General features: G+C 43.4%; 1 protein-coding gene across 10 annotated transcripts in view; it reads left to right on the top strand.

Moving 5' to 3' along the window:
* APBB2 (amyloid beta precursor protein binding family B member 2) overlaps window positions 1-18281 on the top strand; it is a 382316-nt gene that overhangs the window by 256200 nt on the left and 107835 nt on the right. For 8 of the 10 annotated variants that reach the window (XM_049631929.1, XM_049631928.1, XM_049631927.1 and 5 more), the window contains 3 exons: window positions 544-752; window positions 11029-11114; window positions 11209-11269. In XM_049631929.1, the coding sequence (XP_049487886.1) occupies window positions 544-752; window positions 11029-11114; window positions 11209-11269 (356 nt within the window). Of the gene's footprint in view, window positions 1-543; window positions 753-10572; window positions 10636-11028; window positions 11115-11208; window positions 11270-18281 lie in introns of all 10 variants that reach the window. The other 2 variants (XM_049631938.1, XM_049631930.1) reach the window with 2 other exon arrangements.

The following is an 18281-nucleotide window of genomic DNA, read 5'->3' as shown; positions in this document are numbered from 1 at the left end:
TCTGTGTGCAATTTCAAATTGTAGAGTGTTAGAAAAGACACTGCTACTTTGTAGATGTGGACAGTCAAATGGGAGGAGTTGTAAAAGCAAAGCTATAAATACAGTACTCATTTATGGAAAGTGATTAAAGAAAAGAAGAGTTCCACCCATTGCTGAAAATGGTATAAGATGCCAACCAGTAAATCTTCCTGATTTATAAAGGAGTCAGTAGATTTTGCCTGTAACCTTGCGAATTTTGCTTGGGTCGTTGATTTCGGCTAATGGAGCTTTTAAGTTGCTCACAGGAGTCTTGAAGCTGTAAGATGACTTGATGACGGGTCCTTAATGTCTGTATTCTCAAGTGTCCGTCTTCTTTTCCAGTTCTTCTCTTGTTTCTTTCCATTATCGTCCCCTTTACCATACTCTGTGTCCATAGGATGTCTTTAGTTCTCATTAGTGCTGTGGACGCATCTGCCTGTGGGATTCTCCAAACTCTTAGGGATGAAATTGGAACACTGTAATTGTTTCGCTTTTAATAAAACCCTCTTATTTTCCATTTCCCAGCAGATATATGGAGTGATCACTCCTTTCAGACCGATCCGGATTTGCCGCCTGGCTGGAAGAGAATCGTTGACGTCGCTGGGACCTATTATTGGCACATACCAACAGGGACCACTCAGTGGGAGCGCCCTGTCTCCACCCCAGCAGATCTCCATGGTTCTAGAAAAGGGTCACTTAGTTCTGTAACGCCATCTCCTACCCCAGAGCACGAGGTAAAATGGAGTATCTTTTTAACAGCTTAGTAGAGTGGATGTTACTTGTGATTTCTCTTTAGACTTGTTGCTTCTGCCCCAACAGGTCATCAAGGTAAGGTTTTTGATTATCATGCATGCTGCATTTGAAACCGCAGAAATGCTTCCTCTTAGTGTAAATAGCGTTAATACCATCTTTCAGGGATGTTTTCATTTTTTAGTGGCTTTTGGTTTCTTGAAACAGCATTCTAGGTACAGAAAGTTAAGAGAGGCTGATTAATGAGAAGTGGTTAAGATTCCCTGAGGCTCACTGAGGCAATACTTTACTCCATAGGTGCCATTGCATGGCGCTGCCCCATAAAATATTTACACACAGAAGGACGTCTCTTGGCCAGACGTGTTATAATTACTGCATATCTTATTAGCCTTGGGTCCTTTTGGTTGCATGGAGGGGATGTCTGCAGGAATAACCCTTGAGAGCCTTCAAATGCTTGATTTCTATTTTTTTAAAGGATCTGTTTATTTAGCAGAAGTGATGTTATTTTAGACATAAATAGCAGCATAAATTTCTGCTCTCCATGAGGAAGAAATATGATGTTTAAACAAAGAATTGCAGCTTGAAAAAATTCCACGTGGTATTTATTAACACAGAGATTCTTGCAGCTAACCTTTGTGAATCCTGATAACTGAGTATTCAAGAGAATTGCAGTTGGAAAAGGTCACTATTAAGTAATGGCTTTTTTCAGCAAAGTAGTTGGATCCCTAACACGCAGGCATTTCTGCCTGCCTGACCACAGTCTTCTGTTTTTTCAACAACCCATTTTCCTTTACTTTGAGGACACAGAGGGCATCTAACCTACATCTCTCACCTGCAAGGCTCCTCTCCATATTTGCAACTATTATGACCCTTCTTGTCATGAAAGTAGACAGTGTCTTGTTTCTTACATCTGTGGTTCTTTATTTCGTCTTCTCTGGGAGGCAGTGAGATCTACATTCCAATCACATGCCTGCTCTTACAGGGCTTCAGCACCTCACTTACCCTGCCTAGGCCCCATATTCTCCATTTTTCTTTCTTTCTCTTTTTTTTTAAAGTTTATTTTTTTATTTTGAGAGAGAGAGGGGGAGAGAAAGAATCCCAAGCAGGCTCCGTGCTGTCAGCACAGAGCCCAGTGCAGGGCTTGATGTCATGGACCATGAGATCATGACCTGAGCCAAAACCAAGAGTCAGACAAATGCTTTATGCTTAACGGACTGAGCCAGCCAGGCGCCCCTCTCCATCTTTCAAGCGATGGGTTGGGGTGAGCTCTACTTACGGTGATAGCCAAGGGCCTTGGTTTGTTGGTACCTGACACTGATAGGCACACGCTTCAGTGTTACTGAACCACATAGGATTTTGTTGCTAATCACTGGATGACTTTATTGAGGCATAATGTTCCTATTCACTGAACAAATTCCATTCATTTACTCATCTTGTGTTAGGTTTGCTGGGGGATAAAGATGAGCCTCAAAGAGCTTAGCATGAAGTGGAGTCCTTCTCCTGTCTCAGTCTAATTGTGTCTTGGCATTTGTCCCTGGACCATCAAGTGGCCTCCCAGAAGCGGAGCCAGCCAGGACACAGCCTCTGCTCACTAAGAGCAGACATCCTCTCTCTTTCTTTCCTGTACCTCTTTTCTCTTTGCATCTTTGTTAGAATCTCTTTCTCCATTCCAGGTCTTCATTCCCCTATTACAACCCTTTAACCATCTTCACCACATGGGGGTGCCCTATGGCGGGGTGGGGGGGGAGTGTCAGGGTGGGAAAGAATCAGCTGATCCCCCCCCACACATTACAAACAGGGAAGCTGAAGCGCAGAGAGGTCCGTGACTGGTGGCACCATTGGATCTAGAACTCAGAGATCCTGAATGCTCCTGAATCCTAGGCCATAGTTGTTCTCGCTCAACCTCCTTGGCTTTAGGATCTCAGCCTACTGCGCTTTCTCATTGTCCCAGAGGTTAGATTGGCCTCACTTTGACATGTCCCTTTTGTCCAGTGAACCTCTTGTCCTCCCTCCGTGCAAGAGATGAAGTTCTTGAAGCCTGCATCCCGAGACCAAGGTGTGGGTGTGGTAAAGTCAAAGGAGGGCATCCCAAGTTTCTGTGACTTGAATTTTTTATTTCTTCAACTAATATGGCAGATTTTTGTTTCCACATTTTCTACAGAAAATCTTGGGAAGAATGCATCACAGATAGGCAGCGAACCCTCAGGAAGATTACCAGGTAGCAGAGTCCACCTCTAATTCCTGGGCTTCCTTCTGATGCCCACATATACCTGTTCTTCCTCTGTCTACACCTGCTTCCCATTCCCATCCTAGCTATTACTCAGGGCCCCTTTCCAGGCTCAGATTGTGTCCCATGGCTCTTGCTTCCTGCTTCCTCTCCTAGAGTTTAATGTTTCCCTAATGTATCCACAGCACTCAGCCTCCCTGCTGCTATTCATGATTTATTGTGGTTTTCAGTGTATTTTCATAAGTGTCATTTGTTTCCCTCAAGATGGAGAAGACCGCTAATATATTCCTTATTTAAGAAAAGAGTTGGGGCGCCTGGGTGTCTCAGTCAGTTAAGCATCTGACTTTGGCTCAGGTCATGATCTCACAGTTCGTGGGATTGAGCCCTGTGTCAGGTTCTGTGCTGACAGCTCAGAGCCTGGAGCCTGCTTCGGATTCAATGTCTCCCCCTCTCCCTACCCCTCCCCTGCTCATGCTCTGTCTCTTTCTCTCTCTCAAAAAAAAAAAAACATTAAAAAATTAAAAAAAAAAAAAAAAAGAAGAAGAAGAAGAAAAGAGTTAACTGAGGGCACCTAGGTGGCTCAGTTGGTCAAACCTCTGACTCTCGATTTCGGCTCAGGTCATGATCTCACAGTTCCGGAGTTCGAGCTCCACATCAGAATCAGGCTCTGTACCGACAGTATGGAGGCTGCTTGTGATTCTCTTTCTCCCTCTCTGTCTGCCTCTCTCTCTATCTCTCTCTCTCTCTCTCTCTCAAAATAAATAAATAAAAGAGTTAACCGAAGTTCAGTGAGCTCAGTAGCCATGCAGCTGGGGTAGGATGGGCATGTGCCTAGCTCTCTGACTTTAGATATTATGCTCTGCCCCCAGTAGTGTGTCAATTTCCACCTTGCTGTTGGTCTCATTCCTCTCTTCTGTTAACCATGCCATTGTGTCGACCCTTATCCCTCCAAGGCAGTTTGTTAACAGATGTGTCATTTTAAGGTTCAGAGAGAGAGCCACGCCCCTCCAGCACTTTAATAGATCAGTGGAATAGATTTTCTTCAGATCAGCCTTTCAGTTGTTGACTTCATACACATTTCCCTCCTGTGCGTAAGGCCGTAAGCAAAAGAACTGAGCACATTTAAAAGACAGTAAATTAAAAGCACAGAAGCAAAGGTATGAACAGGTAGAGAGAGGAGGAGGGGGAGTTGGAGACAAACCCAGCCTGCCATATACCCGGGACGTGCAGGCGCTGACACGGATGTTAAACCAGAGGCACTAAGGGTAATGGAGTGTTCATGGTGCCGAGCTCATGGCTTATCTCACAACTCCTCGACTCCTTGTAAAACCCTCTGCAGCTGGTACTGTAGTTGTCACTGACTTTTTACATTTGACAGCACTAAGACAGCGTGGTGAAGCTTGCCCGAGGCCACACACCGAACGGGGGTGGAGCCAGGCTCAAATGAAGATCCGCCGACCCCCAACCTACCCCAGGCTTCACTGTACCGTTTACAGGAGACTTGGCAAGTCTCAAATCTCAGCCCAAGGGAGGGCCACGTCACGAGCAGAGCCTGCTAGAAAATGACTTCTCTTGAAAACGTTGTCTCAGGTGCTAATGACAGTGGAAGAGAAATGATTATTTCTCTGACACCGTTTCTTTGATCCCTAAATAGACTCTATTTCAACTAATTTGGAACCACAAGAGAAAGCAAAATGTTAAGGATGAAAAGAAACTTGTAATATGTCGTGTTAGAAACGCATATTTTATTCAGCTTTTCCCCGAGCTCGTTTAAAAAAATAAAAAACAAAAAACTCCAAGTTGGTGCCAAATCTGTTGACTCTGCTTCACAAAAGTTTAGGACTGAAGGCTTCCTTACAGTTTGCAAATTTTACATTTCACATTCCAAAGTTCACCAGGGAAGTGTCAAGCACAGTGGATAATATTTCCTCTGTACATGCCAGCAGTATTTTCTGAAGTTTATAAACGGCTCAGGAAGCATTTGCTATTGAAATTTGGCCCACAGTAGTCTCCCTTCAGTCCACTGATTTGTTCCAAATTCCTTGGATGTCGAAATTTAGAAGAGGGAGCCACACAAAATATTTTTATGAATAACTGTTGGCCTGTAGGCAAGTCTCGCCTTTCAGTGTTTTCAACTGAAGGTGTTTCCTGGTTCCTTAAACAGGATGGAGGAGAAAGTGGGTCTGAAGCAAGGGAAGGTGGAATCGTTTCTCAGAACTGTGATCTTTTCTTGATCACAATTCGCTCTGTTCTTGCTGCATCGCTCGTGGTGTTTGTCAGGGTCCTGAGCAGCTCACCCCCTGGGAGGGGAAAATCCGCATATTACATTAGAACTGTGGAATTTCTTATACACTTAGAAATAAGATGAAAACACAAAGGAGCTATTCTGGCATCTTTTTACTGAGCTTCTTGATCCGATCAAGTAATCGTGACTGGCAAGAATCCTCAAGAAGGGCCTCGTCAGTGCTTTTTTTTGTTTGTTTTTAATGTCTTACTTATTTTTGAGAGAGAGTTGGGGAGAGGCAGAGAGAGAGGGAGACACAGAATCCAAAGCGGGCTGCGCGCTGTCCAGCACAAACCCCGATGCAGAGCTCGAACTCATGAACCGTGAGATCATGACCTGAGTTGAAGTTGGACACGTGAGCGACTGAGCTAACCAGGCACTCCCATGGCCGTATTTCTGAGCCTGTGAGCCTGTGGGTCAAGGATTGTGGCCAAGGTGACCTCTGAGGCTTGTAGGACATTTTGATTCCTTGGTCCTACCCCAGGCCACTGAGCTAGACCCTGTAGGGGTGGGACCTGGAAATCTGCCTTTATCATAAGCTTTCCAGGTGATTTTGTGCTGAGTAGATACAAGAGCTGGCACTTTGGTGAAGCTCGTCTCCCTGTCTTTGTTTATATGTTACCTCCTCTCTGGACTCATCCTACTTCTCCTGGGAATTACTGCGCTCATCCCTGAACTTTTTTTTGAAAGCCCTTGATTCCATAGGGTCTTTTTGTAGTATTATTAACTGGTGGCATGTCAGTCTCCCTCCTTGGGGTGGGGGGTCAAGGCCTATCCCCCCTCATTTTGTGTCCTCAGCACCTGGCATAGGGTTCGTACAGGGTGATATTCATTAAATGTTGGCTGAATGAAGGAATAAACCAGTTTCATAGCTGAGGGAGCTCTTAGTTGACTTACTGTCACAGCAAAGCCAGTACTAGTGTCCCCGGGCTCCTGACGCTCCCCTAGCTCACAGACACTAATTTAGTTCCTCAAGCGTTTGTCAGTCTGTTTGCTAGTTTGACTCTCTCTGTCTCTCTCTCTCTCTCTCTCTCTCTCTCTCTTTTTTTTTTTTATTACTTCTCTGGGTTATGTTTGTGTGATAAACCGTCACTCTATTCTTCTGAGACAGTGTCACATCCAACAAAACACAGAATGCATTTTAAAAAGAAGTTTAAAATATGCACATATATGTGAATTTAGTGCTCATTAACATCGCCTGGACTGTTCCTTCGTGTTCCAAGATTAAGGTGCTCTGTCTTTTATCATCAAGGCCACACATACAGAGGCTCAAGTCGTGGCAAAAGAGGATGAAGAAGCATAATTCATTAACACTTTGTCGTCCATAGGTCCCCAAACTTTTTATTCTTACAAATGGCCTTATTTTTTTTCCTCCATGGAAAAGAGTAGAAGATACGGAAACTGCCACCTTGGGCACCTTCGGGCAGCCAGTCCCTGTGCTAATTGCTAGTGTTCTTTTTTTTTTTTTTTTTTTTTAATTTTTTTTTTTTCAACGTTTTTTATTTATTTTTGGGACAGAGAGAGACAGAGCATGAACGGGGGAGGGGCAGAGAGAGAGGGAGACACAGAATCTGAAACAGGCTCCAGGCTCCGAGCCATCAGCCCAGAGCCTGACGGGGGGCTCGAACTCACGGACCGCGAGATCGTGACCTGGCTGAAGTCGGACGCTTAACCGACTGCGCCACCCAGGCGCCCCTAATTGCTAGTGTTCTTAATCTCAGTTTGCCCACACTCTGATGGTGAGGTCCTCTTAGCCCTATTTCATAGACAAGGAGCTGAAGTCACAAAGCAGATGAGAGCAGAGGCAGGGTTTGAATGTGGGCTTTGCTGCAGAACTTCTGAAGTGCCCGTGGAGGTGATGATTCTACCTTCCGTCAAAGTCACTACAGAATGTTCGTTCTTTTGCTTTGCTCTCTGCCTGGTTCTTGGCAGGTTCACCTTCCATGTTTGCTCTCCAGCTTACATTTTGATACCACTTCTTAGAGGCTTTCTCTTCCCCCTCGAACATCCTCAAGAACATGATGTAAGCTTGCTTCCAGCAGAAGAGCAGGGCAGCCTTCCTGTTTGACTTGTGGACTTGCTTTCTAAGATCTCAGAAGAGAAATCAGGAAGAAGAAAACTCTCAGTAGTCAAGGTATACAATTGGATTCCCTTCGTGGGTCCATCCTCACACAGATTCTGCTGTGTGGCCGTGAATGGCACCATGCTGAAAGGTCATGGAGGGTCATGATAAGCACCATGCTCCAGGGGCTGGGTCAGTCATCAGGGACACACTGCCCCTGAGGAGCTGAGAGTCTCCACAGCTCTCCCAGAATTCAGCATGGTCACTTTGATCAGGGTAAGGGGTGCTTCACCTGGTCAAGGTCGGGAGAAGCACCCGGAGAAACACCTGTAACTGGCACCAGAACACCACTGTGCCAAGATTTAGCTGCATCACCTGCAAGATTATTAGTTGGGGGGACATTGCTCATGGAAAATGATCTCTGTTCTTCCTTCACTGGCCTTTTCCCCTGTCAGTCTTGTCCTTCCTAAGGCAAATTGCCCACCTGCCTTTCCCTCTCTCACTGTTTTTCTCTTTGTCTCATCCTTTCTTTCACCTCTCACTCCCACCATGCAGACTGCAGACCAGGATGGCTGCAGACTTTCTGGAGAACCAAACAAGTTCTTTGGGTTGTTTTCTTTAAAAATATTATTAGCTAAAGTGGTGTATTCTCGCTTTAAAAAATTAGATGAGGGGCCCCTGGGTGGCTCAGTTGGTTAAGCATCCAACTTCGGCTCAGGTCATGATATCATGGTTCATGAGTTCGAGCCCCATGTCAGGCTCTGTGCTGACAGCTTGGAGCCTGGAGCCTGCTTGGGATTCTGTGCCTCCCTCTCTCTCTGCCCCTCCCCCACTCATACTCTGTCTCTCTCAATAAATAAACATTTAAAAAAAATTAGATGAATAGAATATGTAGTTCTTAAAATTCAAGACAGATGGTTTTTATCTTTTGTTGCCCTTAATTTTAAAAAAGGAAAATTACGGTCACATACAGGGAAGAGAATTTCTAAAAATGAGGGTTTTTTAATATAGGAGGGAAAAGGGTCTTTTGTCCTAGTCATAACATGCTAGTCCTTATTGAGTTTTGTACTAAAGGGTTTCTTTAATAGTACCCATGTTATTTTAGCTTTTGAAAAATTGCTGTATACGACCTTTGTTTACTTAAATCTGCAAAAGGTGATTTTTGGAAATTTGCCAGCTGACTCATGTCTCCGTAGCATAAGAGCTGGATTCATACAGTCTTAGAATTATAATCAACCTTTATGTTATAGGGACCCAACATCCAAAGGGTAAATACATTTAAAAAAATTGTTAAACTATACACACATACAGAGAACTATTTTAATTAAATGCCAAAGACTCTTCTGAATACTTGTTTTGCAAAAATACTCTTTATTTCTAGTCCCACACAGTGTCTGTTGAAGATAATTTGATTTCAGATTCCTTTTATCAGACACCCACTCTTTTTTTTTTTTTTTTCTACAAGAACATAATTACCTGGAGTCTTACTAATTCACCATCTGATATCCTTTTTCAACATTCAACTGAAGTGAAAAACAAATATTGCTCACATGTAAACAGTGATGATGATTTGGGATCAAATAGGCTTGTTTTCCTTTAAAAAAAAAAAAAAAAGAAATTCTAGCTCAGAATTCTTGGTATTTCACGTCCTTATCATGAGTACCCCTGCAATGGTGATTCAAAACCTTTCTTGGTTACTGGCCCCTCTGCAGATAATGAGAAAAATTGAGGATCTTCTCCCCTAGGAAACACACATACACAAAACCCCACCCTGATTTCAGGGGGTTCACAGGTCACCTCAGCTGACAAGTTAAGACTCTCCTATGTTATTAATTTTCTCAGCAGTGAAAACTGGATGCTGCTTTTGGGGATGGAGGAAGGACAGAGGCAAAGGGTGAGGCAGCATTCCTGCTCTTTTGCTCAACGAAAGACAGATGATTGTTTAAAAAGTAAATATAGTGATCTAAGTCCTACTTTATTTGGAAAACCTGCAGTTCGGATGCTTAGTCCAAAAAGGAGAGTGACAGTGATAGCAGCTGTGCGATAGTGATGACAAATTTGTATTTGCAGTGCCTCTGCTCTCGTTGAGTCCCATGGAGTTGACTGAACACCTCTTTCAACACCTGGCTCGTTTGAACTTAGCTGCTTTGGCTTTGAGTGGGTGTCAAAATCAGACTAATGTCATGAGCAGAAATTAGGGGTCACTATTCCCTTCTCATTTTCAAAGAACCTTAGTTGAAGGGACTTAGGTGGAAAGTCTCCATGGTTGATTTATCATTCAAGAAGAGAGGTTATGGGCCTGACACATCAGTGGAACAGATACACGAGGCTGTCTCTGGGTTTTGTGTGCTTCATTTATTTCCCCAAATGTTAGATGAAAAATATTTGAATATTCACTCAATATAGAAGAAAAGAAAAAGACCACAAACAACATTGCCTGTCGCCTGAGGTGAATGGAAAGGGGTGTTTAGAGTCAAAAATCTATCGCAAGCGTTCTCCCAACAAGGCAAGGCTTGATGCTTTGCTCTGCGATTATGTTTACGGAATCCTTTCGTGATCAAATACTAATTCATGAAGAAGCTTATGTGGCAAAGAAGCAGAGCTTTTGATGAATTTGAAGAGTTTACATTAGGTTGTGTAGAGCTATTTTTTGTCAGGTTAAATCTCAGCAGATGTGGCCGTCGGGCTGTGTTTTCTTATATCCCTCTTTCCCTCTCATTGTCCTCCTTTTTTCTTTTATGTGAAAATAATTTGAGCCCCAGCTTTTCATGCCCTTGGCCCTGGACATTCCCCAGTTTTCAGATGTGCACATCGACAGGCACCATCCCTAATTCCACCCCCACCTCAAGAAGACAGTTCTGTTTGGTTACCAGAAGAGAGAAGGTTTTCTGTGGAATTAGGTACACTAGGCATTTAGTACTTGACAGCATATTGTGTGGTTTTAAGGCCACGTGTGGAAGACCACTGACTGCTAATAGTGTTCAGGCGTTTGCTGTGGTAAGTAATGCACACTGCGTCTCTGTCCTCCTTTTGCTCTAGGCTGCAGGTGATAATCTAGATCTAGAGCCAGCTAACATGCTGCTGGTAGAGTGAATTTGTTCCCTAACCCATCCTGTGAATATCAATGCTAACAACGGTGTCTTGTGTTTTTTTTTTTTTTCTTTTCTTCTTTCTTTTTTTTTTTTTTTTAAATCAATGTGCTTTTTCCTATGTGAATAATTATATGTCTAGAAACAGCCATGGAGTGATTTTGCTGTTCTGAATGGGGGAAAGATTAATAGTGACATTTGGAAGGCAAGTATATTGTCAGATTCTAGATCATTTAATATTTCGTCCTTTTTGCATGGCTGTGGCTGTATCTTTTTCTTCTTCATGAATATCATCCATTCTGCAGGGACGCAGTGATGGGGCTTCTTGCTAGGGATGTCCAGCTCACACACATGTTGCCTTTATTTAATGTGTCCCGTTGTGAATGACGGCAAGCCGGTTGCCCCAGGCTCCCCGTTGTCTTGTACAAACCGGGGCTTGCACCGAGCCAGCACCCAGCGGTCCTTGCATGCCCTCTCCTGCCTAAGCTCACATACACTCTCTGCCTCATGCCGGGAGGACTCTTCTCCCCTTTGATATTTGAGGCCACGTCACGGGCCTTCCCCCTTTCTCCATTAACAGGGGTCTATTTTCCTCTAGGATTTGCATGCAGCTACAGTTAACCCGGACCCCAGTTTAAAAGAGTTTGAAGGAGCGACACTCCGCTATGCATCTTTGAAACTCAGGTAGGACATCGGCAGGACCTGCCGTCATGCATCGCTTCGTGCAGCTGGAGTTTGCAGTAGAATTCTAAGTCCAGCTTTCTGTTTTTCCCCCTAGAAATGCCCCCCATGCTGATGACGACGATTCCTGCAGTATCAATAGTGACCCAGAAGCCAAGGTTAGTACGAAACCCGCTTTTCAGCAGCCAGGTTATATTCTTGCAGCAAAGTAACGACTTTGGAAATGGCTCGGTTTTTATGAACGATCAACCCAGAGCCACCTACGATGTAATTATTCCTCAATCCTCTCTCTTTCCGATTCTCCAACACTTAAAATAAATCCCCAGGAGAAGTTAGGCTTGGGAGGGTCTCCATGATCGTCGAGACTCTGCCTGCATCTCACTGCATCGGCTCTTTGCACAATGTAGTAGGTTGAAATGATTGTTCGGACGGGTGGGCTTCAGAAGCCTTTAGAGACAAAGCAGGCTCTGCCTTGCAGAACAACGGGAGGCGCAGCTGACAGGTGGGACAGGACTCCTCGTGCCCGCCTCTCCCAGGACAGCCTCACACCTTTGCTATCATTTTCGTAAACACAGGCCTGATTTATGGTGGAAAACGAGAGTAAACTTTTGCTTCTGGACTTTTGATGGGGCACCAGCAAGGCCACCATGGGCGTATGGCCAGTGCAGTTGCACGAGGTCCTGTGCCTGGGGTTTAATGGTGTGTGGTCGCCATCTTGAAATTCTTAATCATTTTATCTTTGACTTTGCATTTTTGTAAGTGAAGTCCAACAGGGTGGTGGCGGAGCATGCCCCAGGAAGTTGGAGCTTTGGTTTATGCATAGTCCTGCCACTTCCCTACCTCCCTGAGAGGTTCTCAACTGCCTGTTCCCCCTCTGCTTGGCACCTCGGGCCTTGCCGAACATCCTCACACCTGCTTCCATCCAACAGTTACTGGTGCCTTCCATTCCAGTAGGGGCCTGTGAACATGGGGAGAGTTCGCCTTGGGGACACATGCCCCTGTGGCATCTTGAAAAGGGGTGAGAGAGTGGCCTGCCCAGTGCAGGCTGACAGCACAGAGGTGTGTCCCGTGGGGGTGAGGCCCTGCCCGTCCACAGTCTAAGCACTAGTGTGCTTGGCACAGATGTCACCATACCCTTGGGGGTCACCTGTCTGCTGTGGGTCACGGTCATGGGAAGAGGGGATTCCCTGTTCCTGGGCGGGGCATGGAGCATCGGCCCAGCAGCTGGTGGGTTGGGGGAAGCCCAGAAGGTGATGGTTTGGGGGGGGGGGGCCGCGCAGGGCCCTGGGGCACCTGCGAGCGCCTACACTTAACCCTGCACGTATCCCTTTGCCCAAGGGAGCATGACTTCAAATACCAAGTAAAAAACACCATAATGAGCGAAGAGAATGCACAAGAAAGGAAACAGTTTTGTTTCAGTACTTTTTACAGCATTTTCTTCCTGCCTTTTGAACAGGGGCTCTGCATTTTCATTCTTCATATTTCATTTCCATTTGCAAGCTGGTCCTGGATATTTTTTCTGAGTCCCAAAGCAGATCAGTGTCTATGAATAAAACAGCAAATAAGTTCCCTTCGTAGTCGTCACATGGGAGACACCACGCAGTTTGAAAACGTTGACTCCTTTGCTGCCATATTGCCGTCAATGCTGCGCGAGTCAGGGCTTGCAGCGGAAGCCTCCGCCGATCCTGGTCTGCTCAGCTTCATGCTAAGCACGGTCTCCTAGGATGAAGGCCATTCTTAGAGCAAGTGGCATTCTGAACAAGTCCTTGGGCTGCTGCTGACATGCTGGCCTTTTAAAGATAAATTCTGTGGCAGGGAGCGGATGCAGTAAAACAGGAAGATGGGCTGGGAATAATTTGCTTTGCTACCAGGTGTTTTACAAGGCTTATCAGCAAAGGCTGGAAAGGAGGGGCAGTGGGCAGCCCCATCTCCCTCTGCCCTGAAGGGCTGGGGAGTGATGGCCTGGGAAATAGAGCGGGCGGGAAGGGGGATGCCCCGGAGGAAGATGGGATTGGTACCAGGAACAGGAGGCCAGGTTGAAATATTACCCAAGTTGTGCTTTCCCTTTTTACCTCCCAGGGGTACTGTTCACTGCATTCTTTATCTGCCACCTTGCTAGTGCCCATGTCGCTTCCAACGCCTGTTGTGAATTTGTTTGTGTTAATAAGGAGGCTTAGTTTTGTCATAACTTACCTGAGTTTGAAACAGAGAAGTACATGTGTTGTATTTATTTTAATGTATTTTAAGTTTATTTATGTATTTTGAGAGAGAGACAGAGACCGAGAGACAGAGCATAAGTGGGGGAAGAACAGAGAGAGGGGGAGAGAGAGAATCCCAAGCAGGCTCTGCACTGACAGCACAGAGCCCGATGTGGGGCTCGAACTCACAAACCATGTGATCATGACCTGAGCTGAAATCAAGAATGAGACATTTAACTGACTGAGCCACTGTGCCTCCTGTATTATTTATTTTATACCCTACTTTGTTCTATATAAGATCTTAGAAGACTTATGAGAACAAAAGCTTTCTTTTTTAAACCACACAAAATATAAAAGAATAATTAATAGATCTGTCTGTACTGGGACAACAGACAAGAGTCAGAAAAGATTAGGGCAAAGAAAGAAACATGACTTTTCAGATCATGGAACTCTGCACAGTAATGGAGATTGACCTGCAGGTTTATTTTTGTGCCTCTAGGTGATCATTTACATCAAGGATTCTTAGGGTGAATGGCACAAATCCCTGGAAGGACAACTCAGAATCCTAAAAAGATGTTCACAAACTACACGTGCTTCTAACTAACCTCACCCTCCCTAGATTCTGAAGGTCCTTGTGCTGTAGAAAGCCACTGTCATTGTTGAGGACTTAGAGGACATTGGGAGGGCAAAGGGTTTTATAACCCTACAATATATGAATCACACTATGCATGAGGCAAAAGCCTCTCAGTTCATTATGGTATGTAATGGATTTTCTAGCGCTTCTTTATAAAGTAACTATAATAATGAATATTGAGTGTTAACTTTTTGCCAGGCATTGTCCTAAAGACTTTGTGTCTGTTGATTCTCATCCACAGAAAAATTCACTGGGCTAAGTATCATTATCTCTAGATTGCAGATGAGGAAACTGAGGCATAGAAAGTTAAAGAGCTAGAAAGTAAATAGAGTCAAGATCTGAATCCAGGCCATTTATCTACAGAGCCCACACTCACTAGACTTTGTATAGAGAGAATTCCTTATACATTGCATATTTGAAAGTTGGTAAGAGAATAGATCTTAAAAGTCCTTATCACAAGAAAAAAACTTTTGTATGTATGGTGATGGATGTTAACTAGACTTATTGTGGTGATCATTTTGCAACATACACAAATGTTGAATCATTCTGTTGTACACTTGAAACTTATAATGCTATCTATCAATTATACCTCAATTTAAAAAAAAAACATTCTCACTTGGAGCTGTATTTAGGGGCAACCACCAAATGATGTGTCCTCAACAATATTCCAACTCTATGTGGATATGTAGAAATTTGGATTTTGTCAGTTGGTATTTCACAGCATTAGTCACTGGAAGCAAAGGATAAAGACCCAAGCAAAACTCATTTCAAGTAAATTGAAAGATTTACTTGATTATAACAGTAATTATAAGAAGATTATAACGGTGTGGACGGAAGATTATAACAGTGTGGACCAGCTTGCAGCTTGCTGGTCTGACTTGAGGCAGTGATGAACTGTACTCTAGAAGTGGAAGGGATAGGCTGCAGGGTTTTCAGACCATCCCTTAATAGCAAACTTTCAACTAGGCTTACGGTCAAGGTTGGACCTAGATCAGGAGTGGAGACAAGCTGCGTTGCTGGTGATTGACAGATCTGCACACTTTCATTCACCATGCACATGGCAGGACTGACCTCCCTTAGAGGAAATTGAGGAGTCTGGCTGTGCTTCCCTCCTGGATGCATGGTCACCACCCCCTAAGGGAAGTGAGTGAGGGAAGCCCTGCAGAGAAGGCCAAGCTGTTCTTTCAGAATTACAACTTTATATATACACACACACAAAATTTATTGTCAAGTTGGCTGACATACAGTGTGTACAGTGTGCTCTTGGTTTTGGGGGTAGATTCCCGTGATTCATCGCTTACATACAACACCCAGTGCTCATCCCAACAAGTGCCCTCCTCAATGCCCATCACCCGTTTTCCCCTCTCCCCGCCCCCCCCATCAACCCTCAGTTTGTTCTCTGTGTTTCAGAGACACTTAGGGTTTGCCTCCCTCTCTGTTTGAAGCTATTTTTTCCCTTCCCTTTCCCCATGGTCTTCTGTTATGAGTGAAAACCTATGATATCTGTCTTTCTCTGACTGACTTATTTCATTTAGCATAATACCCTCTGGTTCCATCCACATTGTTGCAAACGGCAGGATTTCATTCTTTCCCATTGCCAAGTAGTATCAGAATTACAACTGTTTTAAAATCCAGCGGCCCTAAGTGAAATTATTTTTTTTACAAATTTTCAAAAAGTCACTGAGTTGAGCACTGACTTCAGTGAAGTCACTTTGGAGGAGTGCCCCGACAACACACACACATACCCTCTGTCCGCCACCTGCCTGATTAGTGCCACCTGGGCCAGCTAAGAAGCAGAAGTGGCCAGACCCACATTTTCCAGATGTTCAGGTTCTTTTGTGGAAGTAAGTTCCTTCTTCAGATAACCCTTCACGTTCCTTCAGTCTGCCAAAGACCAGGAAACTGAGTGCCCCCCCCCCTCAGGTAAGCAGAAAGTATCCTTTCTTTAGGGGGAAAAAAAATTAATTGAATGTGCCATGGAATTGTAAATATAGCCCTTGAGAACTGATTACTAAGAAGTTATTACAGACGATGTCTGCCTTCCTAAATGAAACTTACATGCTAAAAAAATAAATATCATTTTAGCCTGTTAGGATGTAGGTACATACAAACACTCTCTAGCTATTCTCAGTCTGGCCACCTTGAAAATCATTTGTTGGGTGAAACCTCTATAAATAGCAGTGGCAACGTAAAATGACGCCCCCCCCCCCCCCCACCACGCACATATGCATCCCCTAGACATGCTTCACCTCCCTCCCACCCTCCCCAAAGAGCAAAGTATTTTTAAAACTCTGAAAATGTTTTTCGAGACTACTTAATTTTTTATACAGTAATTTTTTTGGTAGTTGATAGCAGTGTATATGTGTGTATAGAATTCCAAACTCTTTTTTTTTTTTTAAGTTTATTTATTTATTTTGAGAGAGAGAGAGAGAGCATGAGCAGGGGAGGAGCAGAGAGAGAGAGAATATCCCATGCTGGCTCCATGCTGTCAGCGCAGAGCCCAGTTTGGGGCTTGAACTCATGAACCATGAGATCATGACCTGAGCCGAAAGAGTCGGACCCTTAACTGACTGAGCCATCCAGATGACCCCTGAGCTCTTTATTTAACTTTTTATTTTAAAATAATTCTAGATTTATTGAAGAGTCACAAAGATTGAGTTCTTATATACCCTTCACCTACCTTTCCTTAATAATGTCTCCATAATCATCATATAATTCAAACTAATAAATTAATATTGATACCATATTATTAACTAAACTATAGACCTTATTCATAATTTTTCTTTCTTTTTTTTTCCACTAATGTCATTTTTTTTGCTCCAGGACCCAATCTAGGATATTATAGGAAAATTATTTCATGGGGCACCTGGGTGGCTCAGTCAGTTGAGTATCTGACTCTTGGTTTTGGCTCAGGTCACAATCTCACTGTTTTGTGAGTTTGAGCCCCGCATCTGGCTCTGTGCTGGCAATGCGGAGGCTGCTTGGGATTCTCTCTCTCTCTCCTTCTCTGTCCCTTCACTGCTCATGCAGTGTCTGTCTCTCGAAACTTTTTTTTAATTTAAAAATTATTTCATATATTCCTTTCCATAATTCTCAGATTTCCCATTTCTTAACTCCATTAACATAATATTCCATTTAATTAATAGTACCATAATCTGTCTAGACACCCAGTGGCCATAGGAGCACCTTCTAGCCCTGCAAAGCAGAGAGCTACAATTTTATAAAAATAGATGACTTTTTTTTCTTTTGTTTATTTATTTTCAAGATTTTATTCTTAAGTAATCCCTACACCCAACATGGGGCTCAAACTCACAACCCCAAAATCAAGAGTCACACACTGTACTGACTGAGCCAGCCAGGTACCTGAGACTTTTTTTTTTCTTTTAAATTATTGCTTTGGTATAGCTTGCTGAAACTGGTATCACCAGGTCAAAGGCTGTCAGTTTATGGCTCTGTCACCTACTGCAAAATTGCTTTTCAGAAAGGCTACAACAGCACGTAATTCCACCAGTAATGTCCTAGAATATACCTCTTCGTTCACTGCCTGCTTTACTCTAGCCTTTGCCATTTTAATTTATTCACCCTCGTTTTATGCATGTGAGTTACTCTGTCCTCTAAAATTTCCCCTTCTTAAATTATAGAAAAAGAGCATTGCTTTATGAAACTCTCTGTTCCTGTCCATCCTTGCCTGTTTTTTCCTCTTTGCTTGGTTAGATAAAAACTTTATTTTGAAATAATTTTAAATATACAGAAAAGTTGCAAATATAATAGAGTTCCTAAATCCTCTTCCCCCAGCTTACCCTGGTGGAATAACCATAGTACATTTGTCAAAATTGAGAAATTAACATGGGCACAAAATGATTAACTCAACACATTTGTTCTGATATTATCAGTTTTTTCTTCTAATGCCCTTTTTCTCTTTCAAGACCTCATTTCGGGGTACCATATTGTGTTTAGTTCTATGCATTTTAAATTCAAAACTTTATTCATGATTGTAATCTTAAATATTTTTCTCTAATTTTTTTTTTCTCTCTATTTTGTGTTACTTTTCCATGTGAAAAAGGGTTTAAAATTCCTGTTACACAAACCTTTTGGAGATAATTGCCTCTTGCGCTTCATTTTTTCAGAAGGCAACTCCTTGCCGTATTTGGGCAGCCCGGTAGCTTGCATTTCTAAATTCTCATAATTTGCTGTCTGACCTCTTGCTCATCCTACTTTAATACCGTAAAATCCAAATTTAGCCCCATAAAACTGTCCTTTTTTGACGGCATGTAGCACACTGTTGGCCAAACGACTGACTGTAATGACCGACACTAAAATAAAAATTTATAGTTAAAT

This window comes from Panthera uncia, chromosome B1, assembly GCF_023721935.1.
Source record: "Panthera uncia isolate 11264 chromosome B1, Puncia_PCG_1.0, whole genome shotgun sequence".
NCBI classification, from domain to species: domain Eukaryota; kingdom Metazoa; phylum Chordata; class Mammalia; order Carnivora; family Felidae; genus Panthera; species Panthera uncia.
The sequence above is the reverse complement of the archived record's forward strand: the minus strand, read 5'-3'. Positions and strand labels throughout refer to the sequence as shown.